The sequence below is a fragment of the Oncorhynchus gorbuscha genome, unplaced genomic scaffold (assembly GCF_021184085.1).
Source record: "Oncorhynchus gorbuscha isolate QuinsamMale2020 ecotype Even-year unplaced genomic scaffold, OgorEven_v1.0 Un_scaffold_1285, whole genome shotgun sequence".
In the NCBI taxonomy this organism is placed as follows: domain Eukaryota; kingdom Metazoa; phylum Chordata; class Actinopteri; order Salmoniformes; family Salmonidae; genus Oncorhynchus; species Oncorhynchus gorbuscha.
Genome location: NW_025746106.1, coordinates 39,638 through 61,113, shown reverse-complemented (window position 1 = coordinate 61,113; position 21,476 = coordinate 39,638). Strand labels below are relative to the sequence as shown.

Here is a 21,476-nt window from a genome sequence, read left to right as displayed (position 1 = left end):
AAAGAAATCCTCTCTCTCCCACTCCCCTCCTCTCCCCCTCCCTCCTCTCTCTCCCCCTCCCTCCTCTCCCCCTTCCTCTCTCTCCCCACTCCCTTCCTCTCTACTCCCCACTCCCTCCCTCCCTCTCTCTCCCCACTCCCTCCCTCTCTACTCCCCACTCCCTCCCCCTCTCTCTCCCCAGGAGATCCCTCTCTCTCCCTTCTCTCTTCCTCCCTCTCCCCACTCCCTTCCTCTCTCTCCCCACTCCCTTCCTCTCTCTCCCCACTCCCTTCCTCTCTCTCTCCACTCCCTTCCTCTCTACTCTCCACTCCCTTCCTCTCTCTCCCCACTCCCTTCCTCTCTCTCCCCACTCCCTCCCTCTCTCTCCCCACTCCCTCCCTCTCACTCCCTTCCTCTCTCTCCCCACTCCCTTCCTCTCTCTCCCCACTCCCCACTCCCTTCCTCTCTCTCCCCACTCCCCCTCCTCTCTCTCCCCACTCCCACTCCCTTCCCTCTCTCCCCACTCCCTCCCTCTCTCTCCCCAATCCTCTCTCTCCCCACTCCCTCCCTCTCTCTCCCCACTCCCTCCCTCCTCTCTCTCCCCACTCCCTTCCTCTCTCTCCCCACTCCCTTCCTCTCTCTCCCCACTCCCATCCTCTCTCTCCCCACTCCCATCCTCTCTCTCCCCACTCCCCTCTCTCTCTCCCCACTCCCTCCCTCTCTCTCCCTCCTCTCTCTCCCCACTCCCCTCTCTCTCCCCACTCCCTCCTCTCTCTCTCCCCACTCCCTCCCTCTCTACTCCCTCCCTCCTCTCTCTCCCCACTCCCTCCCTCTCTCTCCCCACTCCCTCCCTCTCTCTCTCCCCACTCCCTCTCCCTCTCTCTCTCCCCACTCCCTCCCTCTCTCTCCCCACTCCCTTCCTCTCTCTCCCCACTCCCTCCCTCTCTCTCCCCACTCCCATCCTCTCTCTCCCCCTCCCTTCCTCTCTCTCCCCACCCCCCTCCCTTCCCTCTCTCTCCCCACTCCCTTCCTCTCTCTCTCCCTCCTCTCTCTCCCCACTCCCTCCCTCTCTCTCCCCCTCCCTCCCTCTCTCTCTCCCCACTCCCTCCCCCTCTCCCCCTCCCTCCTCTCTCTCCCCACTCCCCCCCTCTCTCTCTCCCCCTCCCTCCCTCTCTACTCCCCCTCCCTCCCTCTCTCCCCACTCCCCCTCCCTCCCCTCTCTCTCTCCCCACTCCCCCTCCCCTCTCTACTCCCCACTCCCTCCCTCTCTCTCCCCACTCCCCCTCCCTCTCTCCCCACTCCCCCTCCCTCCCCTCTCTCTCCCCCTCCCTCCCTCTCTCTCCCCCCTCCCTCCCTCTCTACTCCCCACTCCCTCCCCCCCCTCTCCCCCTCCCTCTCTACTCCCCACTCCCTCCCTCTCTCTCCCCACTCCCTCCTCTCCCCACTCCCATCCTCTCTCCCCCTCCCTCCCCCCTCCCTCCCTCTCTCTCCCCTCCCTCCCTCTCTCTCCCCCCTCCCTCTCTCCCCACTCCCTCTCTCTCTCCCCACTCCCTCCCTCTCTCTCCCCACCCCCTCCCTCCCCACTCCCTCCCCTCACTCCCCCTCTCCTCCCTCTCTCTCCCCACTCCCTCCCTCTCTACTCCCCACTCCCCTCCTCTCTCTCCCCCTCCCTCCTCCTCTCCCCCTCTCTCTCCCCACTCCCTCTCCCCTCTCCCCCTCCCTCTCACTCCCCACTCTCCCTCCCCCCTCTCTCTCCCCCCCCCCTCCTCTCCTCCCTTCCTCTCTCTCCCCCTCCCTTCCTCTCTCTCCCCACTCCCCCTTCCCCACTCCTCCCCCCCCTCTCTCCCCACTCCCTCCCTCTCTCTCCTCCCCACTCCCCCCCTCTCTCTCCCCCTCCCTCTCTCTCTCTCCCCCTCCCTTCCTCTCTCTCCCCACTCCCTCCCCCCTCCCTCCCCCTCTCTCTCTCCCCACTCCCTCCCCTCTCTCTCCTCCACTCCCCCCTCCCCTCTCTCTCCCCACTCCCTTCCTCCCTCCCTCTCCTCCCCACTCCCTCTCCCCCCTCTCTACTCCCCCCCCTCCTCCTCTCTACTCCCCCCTCCCTCCCCTCTCTACTCCCCACTCCCTCCCTCCCCTCTACTCCCCCTCTCCCTCCCCACTCCCTCTCCTCTCCCCACTCCCTCCTCTCTACTCCCCACTCCCTCCCTCTCTCTCTCCCCACTCCCTCCCTCTCTCTCCCCACTCCCTCCCTCTCACTCCCCCCTCTCTCTCTCCCTCCCTCTCCTCCCCACTCCCTCCTCTCCTCCCCCTCCCTCCCTCTCTCTCTCCCTCCCCTCTCACTCCCATCCTCCCCACTCCCCCTCCCTCCCTCTCTACTCCCCACTCCCTCCCTCTCTACTCCCCACTCCCTCCCTCTCTACTCCCCACTCCCTGCCTCTCTACTCCCCCTTCCTCTCTCTCCCCATTCCCTCCCCCTCTCTCCCCACTCCCTTCCTCTCTCTCCCCACTCCCTCCCTCTCTACTCCCCACTCCCTCCCTCTCTACTCCCCACTCCCTCCCTCTCTACTCCCCCTCCCTCCCTCTCTTCTCCCTCTCTCTATTGAAATGCCAATTTTTCTCAACCTTACAGGGCAGTTTAGAAAGCAGAGGATTTGGTGTAAACTACATGGTTTCCACAACACAACACCCTGCCAGAGGAATTCTATGTAAAGTCTGCAGGAACACAGTCCTGCGCCACCATCCATCCTGTTCCAGCTGACTTCACTGCATAACTCCTCAATGAGCTCAAATTATGAGCTCAGTGCCCAGCAAGGGGCTTGTTAATCAGCTATCCTCCCCGCTGTCTCGCGCCAGTTGTTCTAACCACTTAAACCTTGACGGTTTCCAAGAGCCAGATATACCAAACATCCATTTTGACAGGGGGAACGGGTGTAATTCCAGCTCAAATCGCCATAATTCCAGAAGTGATAAATGGATACACATTCGGCGGCTCTATTTCCGCCTCCCGAGGCGGCTGGGAGTTTATCTTTCTGGCCCTCACAGCAGCTCGCTGGTAATTCGAGCAAATCACCCCATTTTCCTTTAACCCAACACATATAGGCCCCCTCAGATTCTGTCAAAAACTGTTACAGTTAAGGGGGACGCTATTCAATCAAGCGGCAAGCGAGGAATTCCCGAGGGGTGTATTAGGTAAATACGGGAAACCTATAGGCTGCTTGTTTATGGATGTACTGTTTAAAATGTGAGACCAGTGTATTATCGCTCACGGCATCTTTTTCACATTACAGTGAAGCCTAGGCAATCAACTGTCAGCAGGCAAGCATTTTCTATCAAAAGGGTACTATTGGAATCATGATTGTTCATTAACGTACAGATGAACTCATTGAACCTGTTCCTCTCATTAACGTTTTGAGAAGTACGCCGGGGATGAACATATGCTGTTAACACAGATTCTGTGTATGTTCTTCTGTGGGTCTTCCCCTTCATCATGAAATGTAAACGGAATCAGAACTGGAAAATTGCCTTCAGCAGCGTGACTGGAACCAAGACAACATATGCTTGTGTGTCTAAAACTCTCTGCACCTTTTTTTGTAAACACTTTTAGACAAACAAAGACTTGTGAATCCAATAGGTTTGAGTGTCCTAAACCATAAAGCTTGCCACTTTGAACCTTATATGCATGTATTGGCTTGTAGCTCGTTTGCCAACACATCTGGGCTTTAAAGATGAAATGCTTTTGTTCCAATTTGTTGCCCTTTAAATTCGGTCACTCCAATAACATGGACAATTGCCGGAGCATTGCTGCACAGTGTGTACTGACGCAGGAAGCTGTGTGTATTGATGCGATTGGTGGCCACTTAGAGAGCATGTCTCATATATGGTTTAAGCAGACAGCAGTCTGTTGAGAGGTTATAGGTGTGATGTTTTAATGGAGCAGACAGCAGTCTGTGGAGAGGTTATAGGGGTGATGTTTTAATGGAGCAGACAGCAGTCTGTTGAGAGGTTATAGGGGTGATGTTTTAATGGAGCAGACAGCAGTCTGTTGAGAGGTTATAGGGGTGATGTTTTAATGGAGCAGACAGCAGTCTGTTGAGAGGTTATGGGGGTGATGGTTTAATGGAGCAGACAGCAGTCTGTTGAGAGGTTATGGGGGTGATGTTTTAATGGAGCAGACAGCAGTCTGTTGAGAGGTTATAGGTGTGATCATTTTAATGGGGCAGACAGCAGTCTGTTGAGAGGTTATAGGGGTGATGTGAGTATAGAGAGGAGAAGAACATAACTGAGTGACAGAGAATGAGGACTGGATAAGTAATGAGGATGAGTAAAGAGGATAAGGAGTAAAGAGGATGAGGAGTAAAGAAGATGAAGAGTGGAGGAGTAATGAGGATGAGGAGTAGAGGAGTAAAGATGAGAGGAGTAATGAGGATGAAGAGTAAAGAGGATGAGGAGTAGAGGAGCAAAGAGGATGAAGAGTAAAGAGGATGAGGAGTAGAGGAGTAAAGAGGAGAGGAGTAGAGGATGAAGAGTAGAGAGGATGAGGAGTAAAGAGGATGAAGAGTAGAGGATGAAGAGTAAAGAGGAGAGGAGTAAAGAGGAGAGGAGTAAAGAGGAGTGGAGTAAAGAGGAGAAGAGTAAAGAGGATGAAGAGTAATGAGAATGAGGAGTAGAGGAGTGAAGAGGATGAAGAGTAAAGAGGATGAGGAGTAGAGGAGTAAAGAGGATGAGGAGTAAGGATGATGAGAAGTGGAGGAGTAATGAGATGAAGAGTAATGAGAATGAGGAGTAATGATGATGAGGAGTAAAGAGGATGAGGAGTAATGATGATGAGAAGTGGAGGAGTAATGAGAATGAGGAGTAATGAGAATGAGGAGTAATGATGATGAGGAGTAAAGAGGATGAGGAGTAATGAGGATGAGAAGTGGAGGAGTAATGAGAATGAGGAGTAATGAGATGAGGAGTAATGATGATGAGGAGTAAAGAGGATGAGGAAGTAATGAGGATGAGAGTGGAGGAGAAAAGAGGATGAGGAGTAATGAGGATGAGGAGTAATGTGGATGAGGAGTAATGGACGATGAGTGAGTGAGTAAAGAGGATGAGGAGAAATAAGGATGAGGAGTAATGAGAATGAGGAGTGGAGGAGTAAAGAGGATGAGGAGTAATGAGAATGAGGCGTAATGAGAATGAGGAGTGGAGGAGTAAAGAGGATGAGGAGTAATGAGAATGAGGCGTAATGAGAATGAGGAGTAATGATGATGAGAAGTGGAGGAGTAAAGAGGATGAGGAGTAATGAGGATGAGGAGTAATGAGGATGAGGAGTAATGAGAATGAGGAGTGGAGGAGTAAAGAGGATGAGGAGTGTAGGAATAATGATGATGAGGAGTAATGAGGATGAGGAGTAATGATGATGAGGAGTGGAGGAGTAAAGAGGATGAGGAGTAATGAGGATGAGGAGCAATAAGGATGAGGAGTAATGATGATGAGGAGTGGAGGAGTAAAGAGGACGAGGAGTGGAGGAGTAATGAGGATGAGGAGTAGAGGAGTAAAGATGAGAGGAGTAATGAGGATGAAGAGTAAAGAGGATGAGGAGTAGAGGAGCAAAGAGGATGAAGAGTAAAGAGGATGAGGAGTAGAGGAGTAAAGAGGAGAGGAGTAGAGGATGAAGAGTAGAGAGGATGAGGAGTAAAGAGGATGAAGAGTAAAGAGGAGAGGAGTAAAGAGGAGAGGAGTAAAGAGGAGAGGAGTAAAGAGGAAGAAGTGTAAAGAGGATGAAGAGTAATGAGAATGAGGAGTAGAGGAGTGAAGAGGATGAAGAGTAAAGAGGAGAGGAGTAAAGAGGATGAAGAGTAAAGAGGATGAAGAGTAAAGAGGACGAGGAGTAATGAGAATGAGGAGTAAGGATGATGAGAAGTGGAGGAGTAATGAGAATGAGGAGTAATGAGAATGAGGAGTAATGATGATGAGGAGTAATGATGATGAGGAGTAAAGAGGATGAGGAGTAATGAGGATGAGAAGTGGAGGAGTAATGAGAATGAGGAGTAATGAGAATGAGGAGTAATGATGATGAGAAGTAAAGAGGATGAGGAGTAATGAGGATGAGAAGTGGAGGAGTAAAGAGGATGAGGAGTAATGAGGATGAGGAGTAATGTGGATGAGGAGTAATATGGACGATGAGTGGCGAAGTAAAGAGGAAGAGTGTAGGAGAAATAAGGATAAGGAGTAATGAGGATGAGGAGTAATGAGAATGAGGAGTGGAGGAGTAAAGAGGATGAGGAGTAATGACAATGAGGAGTAATGAGAATGAGGAGTAATGAGAATGAGGAGTAATGATGATGAGAAGTGGAGGAGTAAAGAGGATGAGGAGTAATGAGGATGAGAAGTGGAGGAGTAAAGAGGATGAGGATGAGGAGTAATGAGGATGAGGAGTAATGTGGATGAGGAGTAATGTGGATGAGGAGTAATATGGACGATGAGTGGAGAAGTAAAGAGGAAAAGTGTAGGAGAAATAAGGATAAGGAGTAATGAGGATGAGGAGTAATGAGAATGAGGAGTGGAGGAGTAAAGAGGATGAGGAGTGTAGGAATATTGATGATGAGGAGTAATGAGGATGAGGAGTAATGATGATGAGGAGTGGAGGAGTAAAGAGGATGAGGAGTGTAGGAATATTGATGATGAGGAGTAATGAGGATGAGGAGTAATGATGATGAGGAGTGGAGGAGTAAAGAGGATGAGAAGTAATGAGGATGAGGAGCAATAAGGATGAGGAGTAATGATGATGAGAAGTGGAGGAGTAAAGAGGATGAGGAGTAATGAGGATGAGGAGTAATGAGAATGAGGAGTGGAGGAGTAAAGAGGATGAGGAGTGTAGGAATAATGATGATGAGGAGTAATGAGGATGAGGAGTAATGATGATGAGGAGTGGAGGAGTAAAGAGGATGAGGAGTAATGAGGATGAGGAGCAATAAGGATGAGGAGTAATGATGATGAGGAGTGGAGGAGTAAAGAGGACGAGGAGTGGAGGAGTAATGAGGATGAGGAGTAGAGGAGTAAAGATGAGAGGAGTAATGAGGATGAAGAGTAAAGAGGATGAGGAGTAGAGGAGCAAAGAGGATGAAGAGTAAAGAGGATGAGGAGTAGAGGATAAAGAGGAGAGGAGTAGAGGATGAAGAGTAGAGAGGATGAGGAGTAAAGAGGATGAAGAGTAAAGAGGAGAGGAGTAAAGAGGAGAGGAGTAAAGAGGAGAGGAGTAAAGAGGAGAGGAGTAAAGAGGAAGAAGTGTAAAGAGGATGAAGAGTAATGAGAATGAGGAGTAGAGGAGTGAAGAGGATGAAGAGTAAAGAGGAGAGGAGTAAAGAGGATGAAGAGTAAAGAGGATGAAGAGTAAAGAGGACGAGGAGTAATGAGAATGAGGAGTAAGGATGATGAGAAGTGGAGGAGTAATGAGAATGAGGAGTAATGAGAATGAGGAGTAATGATGATGAGGAGTAATGATGATGAGGAGTAAAGAGGATGAGGAGTAATGAGGATGAGAAGTGGAGGAGTAATGAGAATGAGGAGTAATGAGAATGAGGAGTAATGATGATGAGAAGTAAAGAGGATGAGGAGTAATGAGGATGAGAAGTGGAGGAGTAAAGAGGATGAGGAGTAATGAGGATGAGGAGTAATGTGGATGAGGAGTAATATGGACGATGAGTGGCGAAGTAAAGAGGAAGAGTGTAGGAGAAATAAGGATAAGGAGTAATGAGGATGAGGAGTAATGAGAATGAGGAGTGGAGGAGTAAAGAGGATGAGGAGTAATGACAATGAGGAGTAATGAGAATGAGGAGTAATGAGAATGAGGAGTAATGATGATGAGAAGTGGAGGAGTAAAGAGGATGAGGAGTAATGAGGATGAGAAGTGGAGGAGTAAAGAGGATGAGGATGAGGAGTAATGAGGATGAGGAGTAATGTGGATGAGGAGTAATGTGGATGAGGAGTAATATGGACGATGAGTGGAGAAGTAAAGAGGAAAAGTGTAGGAGAAATAAGGATAAGGAGTAATGAGGATGAGGAGTAATGAGAATGAGGAGTGGAGGAGTAAAGAGGATGAGGAGTAATGAGGATGAGGAGTAATGAGAATGAGGAGTGGAGGAGTAAAGAGGATGAGGAGTGTAGGAATAATGATGATGAGGAGTAATGAGGATGAGGAGTAATGATGATGAGGAGTGGAGGAGTAAAGAGGATGAGAAGTAATGAGGATGAGGAGCAATAAGGATGAGGAGTGGAGGAGTAAAGATGATGAGGAGTGTAGGAATAATGATGATGAGGAGTAATGAGGATGAGGAGTAATGATGATGAGGAGTAAAGAGGACGAGGAGTGTAGGAATAATGATGATGAGGAGTAATGAGGATTAATGAGGATGAGGGGAGGAGTAATGAGGATGAATGAGGATGAGTGGAGGAGTAATGAGGATGAGGCGTAAAGAGCATGAAGAGTAACGAGGATAAGGCGTAAAGAGGATGGGGAGAAATTATGAGTGGAGGAGTAATGAGGATGAGGAATAATGAGAATGAGGAGTGGAGGAGTAATGCAGATGAGGAGTAATGAGGAGTGGGGGAGTAAAGAGCAAAATGGAGGGTGATGTGAGAATAAAGACAGAGAGCAGTAAGGAAGTGATTGAGGGAGAAGAAGGTGACGCAGGGTTACAGTAACTAGTGGGGGAATGAAGAGCAATGTTAGTGAAGAGGAGGACAAGAGGAGAAGTGAGAAGGGGAGAGTTGTGATGAGGGTTGTAGGACAGAGAGGACAAGAGGAGAAGTGAGAAGGGGAGAGCTGTGATGAGGGTTGTAGGACAGAGAGGACAAGAGGAGAAGTGAGAAGGGGAGAGTTGTGATGAGGGTTGTAGGATAGAGGACAAGAGGAGAAGTGAGAAGGGGAGAGCTGTGATGAGGGTTGTAGGATAGAGAGGACAAGAGGAGAAGTGAGAAGGGGAGAGTTGTGATGAGGGTTGTAGGACAGAGAGGACAAGAGGAGAAGTGAGAAGGGTTGTGGGACAGAGAGGACAAGAGGAGAAGTGAGAAGGGGAGAGTTGTGATGAGGGTTGTAGGACAGAGAGGACAAGAGGAGAAGGAGAAGGGTTGTGGGACAGAGAGGACAAGAGGAGAAGTGAGAAGGGGAGAGTTGTGATGAGGGTTGTAGGACAGAGAGGACAAGAGGAGAAGTGAGAAGGGGAGAGTTGTGATGAGGGTTGTAGGACAGAGAGGACAAGAGGAGAAGTGAGAAGGGTTGTGGGACAGAGAGGACAAGAGGAGAAGTGAGAAGGGGAGAGTTGTGATGAGGGTTGTAGGACAGAGAGGACAAGAGGAGAAGTGAGAAGGGTTGTGGGACAGAGAGGATAAGAGGAGAAGTGAGAAGGGTTGTGGGACAGAGAGGATAAGAGGAGAAGTGAGAAGGGGAGAGTTGTGATGAGGGTTGTAGGACAGAGAGGACAAGAGGAGAAGTGAGAAGGGGAGAGTTGTGATGAGGGTTGTAGGACAGAGAGGACAAGAGGAGAAGTGAGAAGGGTTGTGGGACAGAGAGGACAAGAGGAGAAGTGAGAAGGGGAGAGTTGTGATGAGGGTTGTAGGACAGAGAGGACAAGAGGAGAAGTGAGAAGGGTTGTGGGACAGAGAGGATAAGAGGAGAAGTGAGAAGGGTTGTGGGACAGAGAGGATAAGAGGAGAAGTGAGAAGGGGAGAGTTGTGATGAGGGTTGTGGGACAGAGAGGACAAGAGGAGAAGTGAGAAGGGGAGAGCTGTGATGAGGGTTGTGGGACAGAGAGGACAAGAGGAGAAGTGAGAAGGGGAGAGTTGTAGGACAGAGAGGACAAGAGAAGGGAGAAGGGGAGAGCTGTGATGAGGGTTGTGGGACAGAAGACAAGAGGAGAAGTGAGAAGGGGAGAGTTGTGATGAGGGTTGTAGGACAGAGAGGACAAGAGGAGAAGTGAGAAGGGGAGAGCTGTGATGAGGGTTGTGGGACAGAGGGGACACACCATGGAGGGATATGCAGATAGCAGGAGTATGCTGAAGAAACAGACAAGTATTGGTTCAGATTCAGGGGTCTTACATCCACGTCGTCACAGAGCAGGGATCCAGAGCCGTACTGTAGGCGGCACTGGTGGGCAGCACTGTACAGGACCCCGGGGGGAACAGAGTTCAGATCCAGCACGTCCCGCATGGGGGGGTCATCCAGGCACCAGCCCCAGCCTCGACTGAGGAGGAACAACCACAACAACAGGGTGGTCAGACAAACGCATTATAGTGAAACATGCACACATCGAGATCCTGAAAAGGTGTGTTATTAAATGGATAGTTTAGGATTTGGGCAATGAGCATGTTATCTACTTCCCCAGATCAGATGAACTCTTGGATACCATTTGTATGACTCTGCGTCCAGTATGAAGGAAGTTAGAGACAGTTTTGCGAGCCAATGCTTACTAGCTTAGTGAAAAAACTGATAGCCTGGCTAAGCTAGTGCTAACAGTAGTTAGCATTGGCTCGTGAAAGTACCTCTTATCTTCCTTCACACTAGACAGACATAGAAATGGTATCCAAGACTTCATTGGACTCTGGTAAAATAGATAACAAGCTTCATTATCAGTCTTCTTGTTTTGGGGCTCCCAAGTGGTGCAGCGGTCTAAGGTACTGCATCTCATTTCTAGAGGTGTCACTACAGACCCTGGTTCGATTCCAGGCTGTATCACAACCAGCCGTGATGGGCAGTCCCATATGGCGGCGCACAATTGGCCCAGTGTTGTCCGGGTTAGGGTTTGGCCGGGGTTAGGGTTTGGCCGGGGTAGGCCATCATTTTAAATAAGTATATTTTCTTAACAAACTTGCCTAGTTAAATAAAGAATAAACAAAATTGACAAATCCCAAACTATCCCTTTAAGGCTGGAACAAAATGGAGGGGGCTTAAATATGATTGAGCCTAATTTTAATGGGCCATATATTTCATAGTTGACAGGGCTGTATGTGACTGAGTAGACAGTGACGGCGTTGACAAGGTCTCCATGTAAAAAAGCTGACAGGAGGCTAACAGAATTTAGAGAGCTGTCTGCATGACACAGAATCAAGCAGGCGTCACAGTCAAACCAATCGTTAGAAGTCAACTCCAGCTCAGTCAAAATGCCAAGCTGGAACCACATGAGTACAGCAGGCATTCTATCACATGAACATAACGATCAATGAGTCAATCCCCCTTTTATGGGGGTCCAATCTATCTCCATAAGGGACATTTACAAATCCTAGTATTGGAACAGTTTTAATTCTAAGTGATTGATTTTATATTAGTATGCATCATTTCTGCCTGGGCACACTTTTAACATGCTGGAGCGGTCCACATCTGCCAACAAAACGAGTAATGATTAGAAAAGTCTGACAACCAGGGACTGATTTAGACTTGGGACAACAGGTGGGTGCAATTCATTATCAGGTACAGTAGAACAGAGAACTAGCAGGCTCCGGACCTCATAAGGTAAGAGCTGAATACCTCTGGTGTTGGATATAGGCAACTCTAAAAGCCTGCAAAGGTTGTGAAATATGAACACTGGAATTTTCAAATGCTTTTGAAAATATATAGATTGCTATTATTTTCTGTGGGTAACATGATGAAGATACTCTCAATGTAAGACCCTGGGCTACTCCCTGACAACCAGATTAGGAAAGAGATCAAAAAAGCATGGGCTTGCATTAAACATCAAATATCACCTTTTTTATATGACAGCAGTTCCACACATTGCCATGATGCAAGTTGTGTGGGAAAAATATTTGTTTAATGGACAAAACTATTGATTTTGTGTGCATGCCACAAACCAGCAGCCTAACATAATGAAACTCAAAATATGACATGACATTTTTTTTTACAAATACATGTTATTAGTCTTTTAATGTTTCTTAGGACCTGCCTAAACAAATGAATAATGGATTTATTTTTGATGGTGTATAATTACAATGGATTTATTTAAATAGACGCCCAACATATGTTTGTAATGGATGAAAGGGGGAGGCAATATAGCATAAATCATGTTTGAAAGCAGTACCAGTCGGATTGTTGCTGTGTGTTCTATGCAAGATAAATATTCCTTTACAGGCGCATTCAAGTTACGAGTGCCATAAGGAGAGAATTCCCAGAATCAAATATAGGCTACAAATAGGCTTAATGTATTTTAGTAGGCTACTCAAACTCTTGCCAACCACACCATTTTATATGGCCTATGCATCGTCTAAGCATGAATTAATGTAATAATGAACACTTATTTGAGGAAAATAGTCTTACCTTGCTTGCATTTAGTGCAGGCTGTGTAACAGTCACTTAGTGCAGGCTGTGTAACAATCACTTAGTGCAGGCTGTGTAACAGTCACTTAGTGTAGGCTGTGTAACAGTCACTTAGTGCAGGCTGTGTAACAATCACTTAGTGCAGGCTGTGTAACAGTCACTTAGTGCAGGCTGTGCAACAATCACTCAGTGCAGGCTGTGCAACAATCACTTAGTGCAGGCTGTGTAACAGTCACTTAGTGCAGGCTGTGCAACAATCACTTAGTGCAGGCTGTGCAACAATCACTTAGTGCAGGCTGTGCAACAATCACTTAGTGCAGGCTGTGCAACAGTCACTTAGTGCAGGCTGTGCAACAATCACTCAGTGCAGGCTGTGCAACAATCACTTAGTGCAGGCTGTGTAACAGTCACTTAGTGCAGGCTGTGCAACAATCACTTAGTGCAGGCTGTGCAACAATCACTTAGTGCAGGCTGTGCAACAATCACTTAGTGCAGGCTGTGCAACAATCACTTAGTGCAGGCTGTGCAACAATCACTTAGTGCAGGCTGTGCAACAATCACTTAATGCAGGCTGTGTAACAATCTACCGTGTTGATTTCACTCTCGCAGCACCTGTTTCCACAATGGTGCTATAGCCTATACCCTTATCCGGGGGCGCAACATGCCCCCCCCCCACATTCAGAAATTTGCATTTTTGTCCCCCCCAGTTTTATCATTGGAATGTGATACAAAGGGAGGCAGCGGTGTGCTTTAGGACCATGTGGACGCCTCCGAGCGGTCAGGTAGGCTGTTTGGAGAGTTTATCAGACTTGATGAAAATATACAAATAATAAATATACAAATAATAATAAAATAATAATAATAATAATAATAATAATAATAATAATAAAAAACATTTGAATTTTTTAAACACAAATAATAATTATAATAATATGTTATGTCCCTCCCCATTTCTAAAACCAAAGTTGCACCCCTGCCCTGATCATAACCTTTATTTCTATTTATCCGGAGAGGCCTATGTTAGCCATTTAAGGGTGAGCTAGGCTATCCAGGGAAAGTCAACATGTCGTATTCTCACGTGGGAAGAGGGAACATAAGCTCTGCATTTGGACAAATTAGAATGTTTTCACACCACACAAATAACGGACTGTTCCCGGCTCCACACTCTCAATTCATGGTTGGTAGCCTTATGTCTGCCTCGCTGCTCACATAATGGAATTCACAACACAATGCTACACAACAAGCTCCTGGTTTTTTTAAGTGTATGATATTGAGTAATATTTTTAAAAGTGTATTATCTTGATTTAAACATTTTTAAGTGTATGATATTGATTAATATTTTTAAAAGTGTATTATATTGATTTAAAATGTTTCAGACCAATGTAATTGTTCTGAACCACGAGCCAACCAATGTAATTGTTCTGAATCACGAGCCAACCAATGTAATTGTTCTGAACCACGAGCCAACCAATGTAATTGTTCTGAATCACGAGCCAACCAATGTAATTGTTCTGAACCACGAGCCAACCAATGTAATTGTTCTGAATCACGAGCCAACCAATGTAATTGTTCTGAACCACGAGCCAACCAATGTAATTGTTCTGAACCACGAGCCAACCAATGTAATTGTTCTGAACCACGAGCCAACCAATGTAATTGTTCTGAACCACGAGCCAACCAATGTAATTGTTCTGAACCACGAGCCAACCAATGTAATTGTTCTGAACCACGAGCCAACCAATGTAATTGTTCTGAACCACGAGCCAACCAATGTAATTGTTCTGAACCACGAGCCAACCAATGTAATTGTTCTGAACCACGAGCCAACCAATGTAATTGTTCTGAACCACGAGCCAACCAATGTAATTGTTCTGAACCAGAGCCAACCAATGTAATTGTTCTGAACAACGAGCCAACCAATGTAATTGTTCTGAACAACGAGCCAGCCAATGTAATTGTTCTGAACCACGAGCCAGCCAATGTAATTGTTCTGAACCACGAGCCAACCAATGTGTTGAAAGAATGTTTTCATTTCACCCGCCAGGTTATTTTCTTGCGGCACACCTGAGACTCTAGGCGAGTTCATTTTTGACCAATACATTATTTGTCTCTCATTTCTGGAGGTGTAAATTATATTTTATATGGAGTTTGCATTATTCCATGTTTTTTCATTCATTTTAGAGTAGAATGTCCTTTTAAAAAGTCACCAGAACAGAGCTTCTCAGTCCAACATAAAAATGACCCAAAATAGGGGGTGGGTGTGGTGACCTTTCCCCCCACTGCTACATATGTTTCCAGAGGAAACACTGGACGGGAGGAAGACTCATTCAAATGTGGGCAGATAGTTTTAGGTACAGTAGTACATTTCCACATAATCCAACATGCAGCCAAGGGAGAGAGTAGATAAGGACAATAAGGTCACAACTCCACAGCAACAGTATGGCACAGCTGAGCATTTACAGAAGAACACACATTGCTGTTCTCATAAGCAGAAGTCCAGCTGCTTGTCCAATTGACCAAAATATGGACAATATAACAAGATGCGTGACCCTTGACCAGGCCAAATAAAATAAACTTCTAAGGCAACAGTACTTTCCTGTTTACTTAAAGTATATAAAAAAACACATGATCATAAGTGACTGTGACTGGCGTCTGTTCAACTGCTTTCAAATGACTGCCATCAAGCAACACAATAACAGATTAGAAGAGATCCTGAGGCAGCCAGAACACAACTCCATCGAGAGTTGGTAAAGGTATTCAATAAAACTATTGAAGTGTTCAATCAAGACCAGTTGTTCTGCTTTCAGTCACACTGATTAGTCTGAAAGCTCTGTGAATAGAGAAAAGGATCATTTGTACCCTTGGCAGGCTACCATGTTATTGGATTGAATGATGTTTATCTCTGCATCACAGCCCAGGCCACTGATTCTGACCCAGTAATTGGTGAGGTGTGATCATAGCAGCAAGTGGAACTGCTATCAAGAATCCAATCCTCCCAGCAGGCTTCTTTCTCTCAAGCATGGTCCCAGATCTGTTTGTGCTGTATCGCCGACTTGTATGGTCATTGTATGGCTAAACAATGACCACAGGAGTTGGCAAGACGGTACAAAGATCTAAGACCAGGCTAGTTTCTCTCCTAACAATGTAAAAAGATGTGTGGAACTCAGTGAGCAACGCTGATGTCCAATTACATCCCTCAGACACTATACAGTCACATTGGAGCCGACTGGAGCACTCGGGTAGTTCACGGTCACGTGTTTTATTGCCTGCAGTATGGTGGGTTATTACATTTGAGCCGGACAGATTCGGCAAAGGATGTTTAAACCATTACTTTTACAACAGGTGTCTTTGCAATTAATTTATAAAACTATGGCTAAAGGCCATTACAATATCCAGCTTCAGAAAAACTCTGTCTGGTCCACTTACGTAGTATTTCACCTGAAATAACCTATTAATATATGCTTGTGATTTCAACTCTAACAAAGATTTTTTGCATTTCTGAAGCAACATTTATACAATGACACATTTGAAAGTACTTCACAGTGTAGACACCACATCAATCCAAACCAATACAATAACATGATATTTTTTTTACAAGTCAGTTGAGAACAAATTCTTATTTTCAATGACGGCCAAGGTATAGTGGGTTAACTGCCTTGTTCAGGGGCAGAACGACAGATTTTTACCTTGTCAGCTCGGGGATTCTATCTAGCACCCTTCCGGTTACTGGCCCAACGCTCTAACCACTAAGCTACCTGCCACCCCTGCTATTCTGATATAACAGATTATGACATCATTCATGATAAATACGCTTATACAACTGATTTTGTTGTGAGTAGTGATGAATAAGGCTTAACTGAAACTAAGCAATCCATTGGAATTTTTTTCTACCTAGCAACAGCCGGATTCACACGCAAAATATGAAAATGACTTATTTCACTATCAGGCAATCAAGAATGGCAACTAGATAGGGTGAATTCCGTCAATAGGCTCCATGACACTAATTTCAACATATTCCATAGATTTGAGTTCAAATGTACTTCATTCAATGAACCCCATGCACCCAGTCGAGAAACAAAATGGCCACTTTGGAGCTGTGAGCTTGAAAGCTGAGATGATCTGGTAAAATATCATAAAAAAGGACAAGCTGGCGAGATGGATTACGCCTACAAAGCTTAGGGCCTGTATTCCCAAGTGTCTCAAAATAGGACTGCTGATCTAGGATCAGGTCCACCTGGTCTTAGTCAGCATTATCTAAAAGGACAAACTGATCGTAGATCAGAACTCCTACTCTGTATCACTTTATGAACACAGGGCCTAGATCATCTGGAGGAGCTATAAGGTGGTGTTAGCCAGCTGCACCTCACAGCTGCAGGAAAAATCACAACATGCAAGTTCAAACCCCCGAGCTGACAAGGTACAAATCTGGCAGTTAACCCACTGTTCCTAGGCCATCATTGCCTAGTTAAATAAAAGTACTTGCTTATTTAAATAAAACAAATGGTATCCTGCCAAACACTATAGAGGAGGAACACATGAAAATAAGTTGGAAACTTTGTGTTTATCTACTGATTTAAAAATATCTTAGTTTAAAAATATGAAGTCATCAAAACATCAAAACTAAAGACCATTTAACAGCTAGCTAATGAAATGTATGATAGAAGGCTCTAGCATTTCTGTGTAATGTTTATGCTGTGCATCCAATAATGGACAATAGTATAAGGATTTATGGACTAAAAATCCCCTAATACTTATTATTGTCCTTGATTCTAAAATGCAAACCTTGATTAAACTGGTTCATCCAAGGGCAAAGCTTTTCTTTGTAACTTTAGATGCAGTATTTCAAAAAGGAGGGGCATATTTGACTCAACATCTGTTAAAGCTGCTTAACCTACAGTACAGTACACCTCTTCAATGAGACTTCAATAGCCAGGAGGTTAATGATGCATACATATAATGATGACGCATTTGGGATGACATAATATTGACCACTATGCAACAGCAATTAAATTGTTCTCCATGAGTGACTATGGCTGCATGGGTCCACTGAATAGAGGTTTAGAGGGAGAACTGACATCTGATGCCTTTGTGAAAGAAAAACACTTGTGCTGTCCAGGAGAAGTTTATGCCGTGGTGATTTATAAACTCTATTCTTTTCAGAAAATTCCACACAAAGAATGTTAATATTTTCAATAGTCAAGTCGCTAGCTAAAATAAATCAAAATCGATCAGCGTCAACAATACGAATGTCTGAACTTATGTAACACCAGTGAAAATGTCATTCACCTTTCAAACAGTAAAACAATTGACACACTGCATGGTGCGTGTTAATTTACAGCTTAAGTCTTAGAAGTCTTGCCCACTCACAATCAAGCAGAAGGCAATCTTTGTCCTCGCTGCAATTTGCAGATTCCTTTTCATTGCAATTACACACATGAAAAGCTTTGGGGCTTTTTTGTAACCCCCGCCTCTCCTTCCAACCTCCAACCCCCCTTCAAACAATCTAGTCTAGACATTGTTGGAGAGCTACTCTCTCTGTCCTCAGCCCATCTGTAGGATAACCATCTGAACCCCATGGCTCAGCCTGCCCTTCCACATTCCACATTTAACTAACACCTACAGCTCAAAGTCAGACAAATAGGACTGAGTACTGCGCCCTGAGGAACCTCTCTGCCATTAGCGCACAATGGTGCCCTTGTGGTGGGAGCAGGAAGAGATGAGAGGAAGAGGAGGGAGGGAAATATGACAAATGGAGGAAGAGGAGGAGAAGATGGGATGTAAAAAGTGTTAGAGGGAGGCAATTGGATGGTTCCAGCTGAAAGAGAAATATATGAAGAAATAGGAGAGAGAGAGAAATATATGAAGAAATAGGAGATAAATATATGAAGAAATAGGAGATAAATATATGAAGAAATAGGAGAGAAATATATGAAGAAATAGGAGTGTAACGGCGTTCGTCTGTTGAATGAAGAGAGTCAGACCGAAATGCAGCGTGTAGGTTATTCATGACTTTAATGAAGGAATTGCGGTACATGAAATAACTGAATCTAAATACAAAAACAACAGAACGGAACGAAACTAATTACAGCCTATCTGGTGACTACAACACAGAGAGGGAACAAACACCCACAAAATACAACGCGAACTCAGGCTACCTAAATACGGTTCCCAATCAGAGACAACGACAAGCACCTGACTAATTGAGAATCGCCTAAGGCAGCCAAACCTATACCACACCCCTAATCAGCCGCAATCCCAAATAATACAAACCCCAATACGAATACAACATATAAACCCATGTCACACCCTGGCCTACCCAAACATATAACAAAAACACAAAATACAATGACCAAGGCGTGACAAGGAGAGAGAGAAATATATGAAGAAATAGAAGAGAGAGAAATATATGGTGGAAAATAAGTATTTGGTCACCTACAAACAAGCAAGATTTCTGGCTCTCACAGACCTGTAACTTCTTCTTTAAGAGGCTCCTCTGTCCTCCACTCGTTACCTGTATTAATGGCACCTGTTTGAACTTGTTATCAGTATAAAAGACACCTGTCCACAACCTCAAACAGTCACACTCCAAACTCCACTATGGCCAAGACCAAAGAGTTGTCAAAGGACACCAGAAACAAAATTGTAGACCTGCACCAGGCTGGGAAGACTGAATCTGCAATAGGTAAGCAGCTTGGTTTGAAGAAATCAACTGTGGGAGCAATTATTAGGAAATGGAAGACATACAAGACCACTGATAATCTCCCTCGATCTGGGGCTCCACGCAAGATCTCACCTCGTGGGGTCAAAATGATCACAAGAACGGTGAGCAAAAATCCCAGAACCACACGGGGGGACCTAGTGAATGCCTGCAGAGAGCTGGGACCAAAGTAACAAAGCCAGTAACACACTACGCCGCCAGGGACTCAAATCCTGCAGTGCCAGACGTGTCCCCCTGCTTAAGCCAGTACATGTCCAGGCCCGTCTGAAGTTTGCTAGAGAGCATTTGGATGATCCAGAAGAAGATTGGGAGAATGTCATATGGTCAGATGAAACCAAAATATAACTTTTTGGTAAAAACTCAACTCGTCGTGTTTGGAGGACAAAGAATTCTGAGTTGCATCCAAAGAACACCATACCTACTGTGAAGCATGGGGGTGGAAACATCATGCTTTGGGGCTGTTTTTCTGCAAAGGGACCAGGACAACTGATCTGTGTAAAGGAAAGAATGAATGTGGCCATGTATCGTGAGATTTTGAGTGAAAACCTCCTTCCATCAGCAAGGGCATTGAATATGAAACGTGGCTGGGTCTTTCAGCATGACAATGATCCCAAACACACCGCCCAGGCAACGAAGGAGTGGCTTCGTAAGAAGAATTTCAAGGTCCTGGAGTGGCCTAGCCAGTCTCCAGATCTCAACCCCATAGAAAATCTTTGGGGGAGTTGAAAGTCGTGTTGCGGCCTCCCGGGTGGCGCAGTGGTTAAGGGCACTGTACTGCAGCGCCAGCTGTGCCATCAGAGACTCTGGGTTCGCGCCCAAGCTCTGTCGTAACCGGCCGCGACCGGGAGGTCCGTGGGGCGACGCACAATTGGCCTAGCATTGTCCGGGTTAGGGAGGGCTTGTCTCATCGCGCACCAGCGACTCCTGTGGCGGGCTGGGCGCAGTGTGCGCTAACCAAGGTTGCCAGATGCACAGTGTTTCCTCCGCACACATTAGTGTGGCTGGCTTCCGGGTTGGATGCGCGCTGTGTTAAGAAGCAGTGTGGCTTGGTTGGGTTGTGTATCGGAGGACGCATGACTTTCAACCTTCGTCTCTCCCGAGCCCGTACGGGAGTTGTAGCGATGAGACAAGATAGTAGCTACAAAAACAATTGGATACCACGAAATTGGGGAGAAAAAGGGGTACAATTCAAATAAAATAAAATAAGAAAGTCCGTGTTGCCCAGCAACAGCCCCAAAACAACACTGCTCTAGAGCAGATCTGCATGGAGGAATGGGCCAAAATACCAGCAACAGTGTGTGAAAACCTTGTGAAGACTTACAGAAAACGCTTGATCTCTGTCATTGCCAACAAAGGGTATATAACAAAGTATTGAGATAAACTTTTGTTATTGACCAAATACTTATTTTCCACCATAATTTGCTAATAAATTCATTACAAATCCTACAATGCGATTTTCTGGATTTTTTTTCTAATGTTGTCTGTCATAGTTGAAGTGTACCTATGATGACAATTACAGGCCTCTCTCATCTTTTTAAGTGGGAGAACTTGCACAATTGGTGGCTGACTAAATACTTTTTTGCCCCACTGTATATATATAAAGAAAGAGTGAGACGGAGAGAAAATTAGGAAAATATGAGGAGAGATAGGAGAGGCGCCCATGGCTAGTGCCAGCTGGAAGGAGGGGCTACTACCCTCTCCCATTCAGCAGCAGGACAGAGGGGGAGTACAATGAACCGCCTGATCGCCTGCATGCCAGCTCATTCTCCTAACCCTGCTCGTACTCTGACAATATGGGCTACCATTATGAAACAGTCCTACAATGGCTTGTGAAATATAGTATTCACTCCCCTTGGCATTTTTCCAAATTTGTTGCCTTACAACCTGGAATTAAAATAGATTTTTGGGGGGTTTGTATCATTTGATTTACACAACATGCCTACCACTTTGAAGATGCAAAATATGTTTTATTGTGAAATAAACAAGAAATAAGACAAAAAACAGAAAACTTGAGCGTGCATGACTATTCACCCCCACAAAGTCAATACTTTGTAGAGCCACCTTTTGCAGCAATTACAACAGCGATTACAACAAGTCTCTGGGGTATGTCTCTATAAGCTTGGCACATCAAGCCACTGGGATATTTGCCCATTCTTCAAGGCAAAACTGCTCCAGCTCCTTCAAGTTGGATGGGTTCCCCTGGTGTACAGCAATCTTTAAGTCATACCACAGATTCTCAATTGGATTGAGGTCTGGGCTTTGACTAGGCCATTCCAAGATTTTTAAATGTTCCCCTTAAACCACTCGAGTGTTGCTTTAGCAGTATGCTTATGGTCATTGTCCTGCATACAGCTTCACATACAGCTTCACAAAGAAACAAAAACAAAAGAAAGGCAGTCAATAAGGCTTGCTGGTGCATGTCAGGTGCATGTCAGGTGCATGTCAGGTGCACGCCAATTGATTTAATGTTTGTACGGGTGCAACATTTTC

General features: G+C 45.8%; 1 protein-coding gene across 1 annotated transcript in view; it reads right to left on the bottom strand.

Annotated features, from left to right (window-relative positions):
- LOC124022070 (A disintegrin and metalloproteinase with thrombospondin motifs 7-like) overlaps window positions 1-21,476 on the bottom strand; it is a gene marked incomplete at its 5' end in the record, with an annotated part of 127,409 nt that overhangs the window by 74,932 nt on the left and 31,001 nt on the right. The window contains 1 exon segment of the mRNA XM_046337130.1: window positions 10,058-10,202. Coding sequence (XP_046193086.1) covers window positions 10,058-10,202 — 145 coding nt within the window.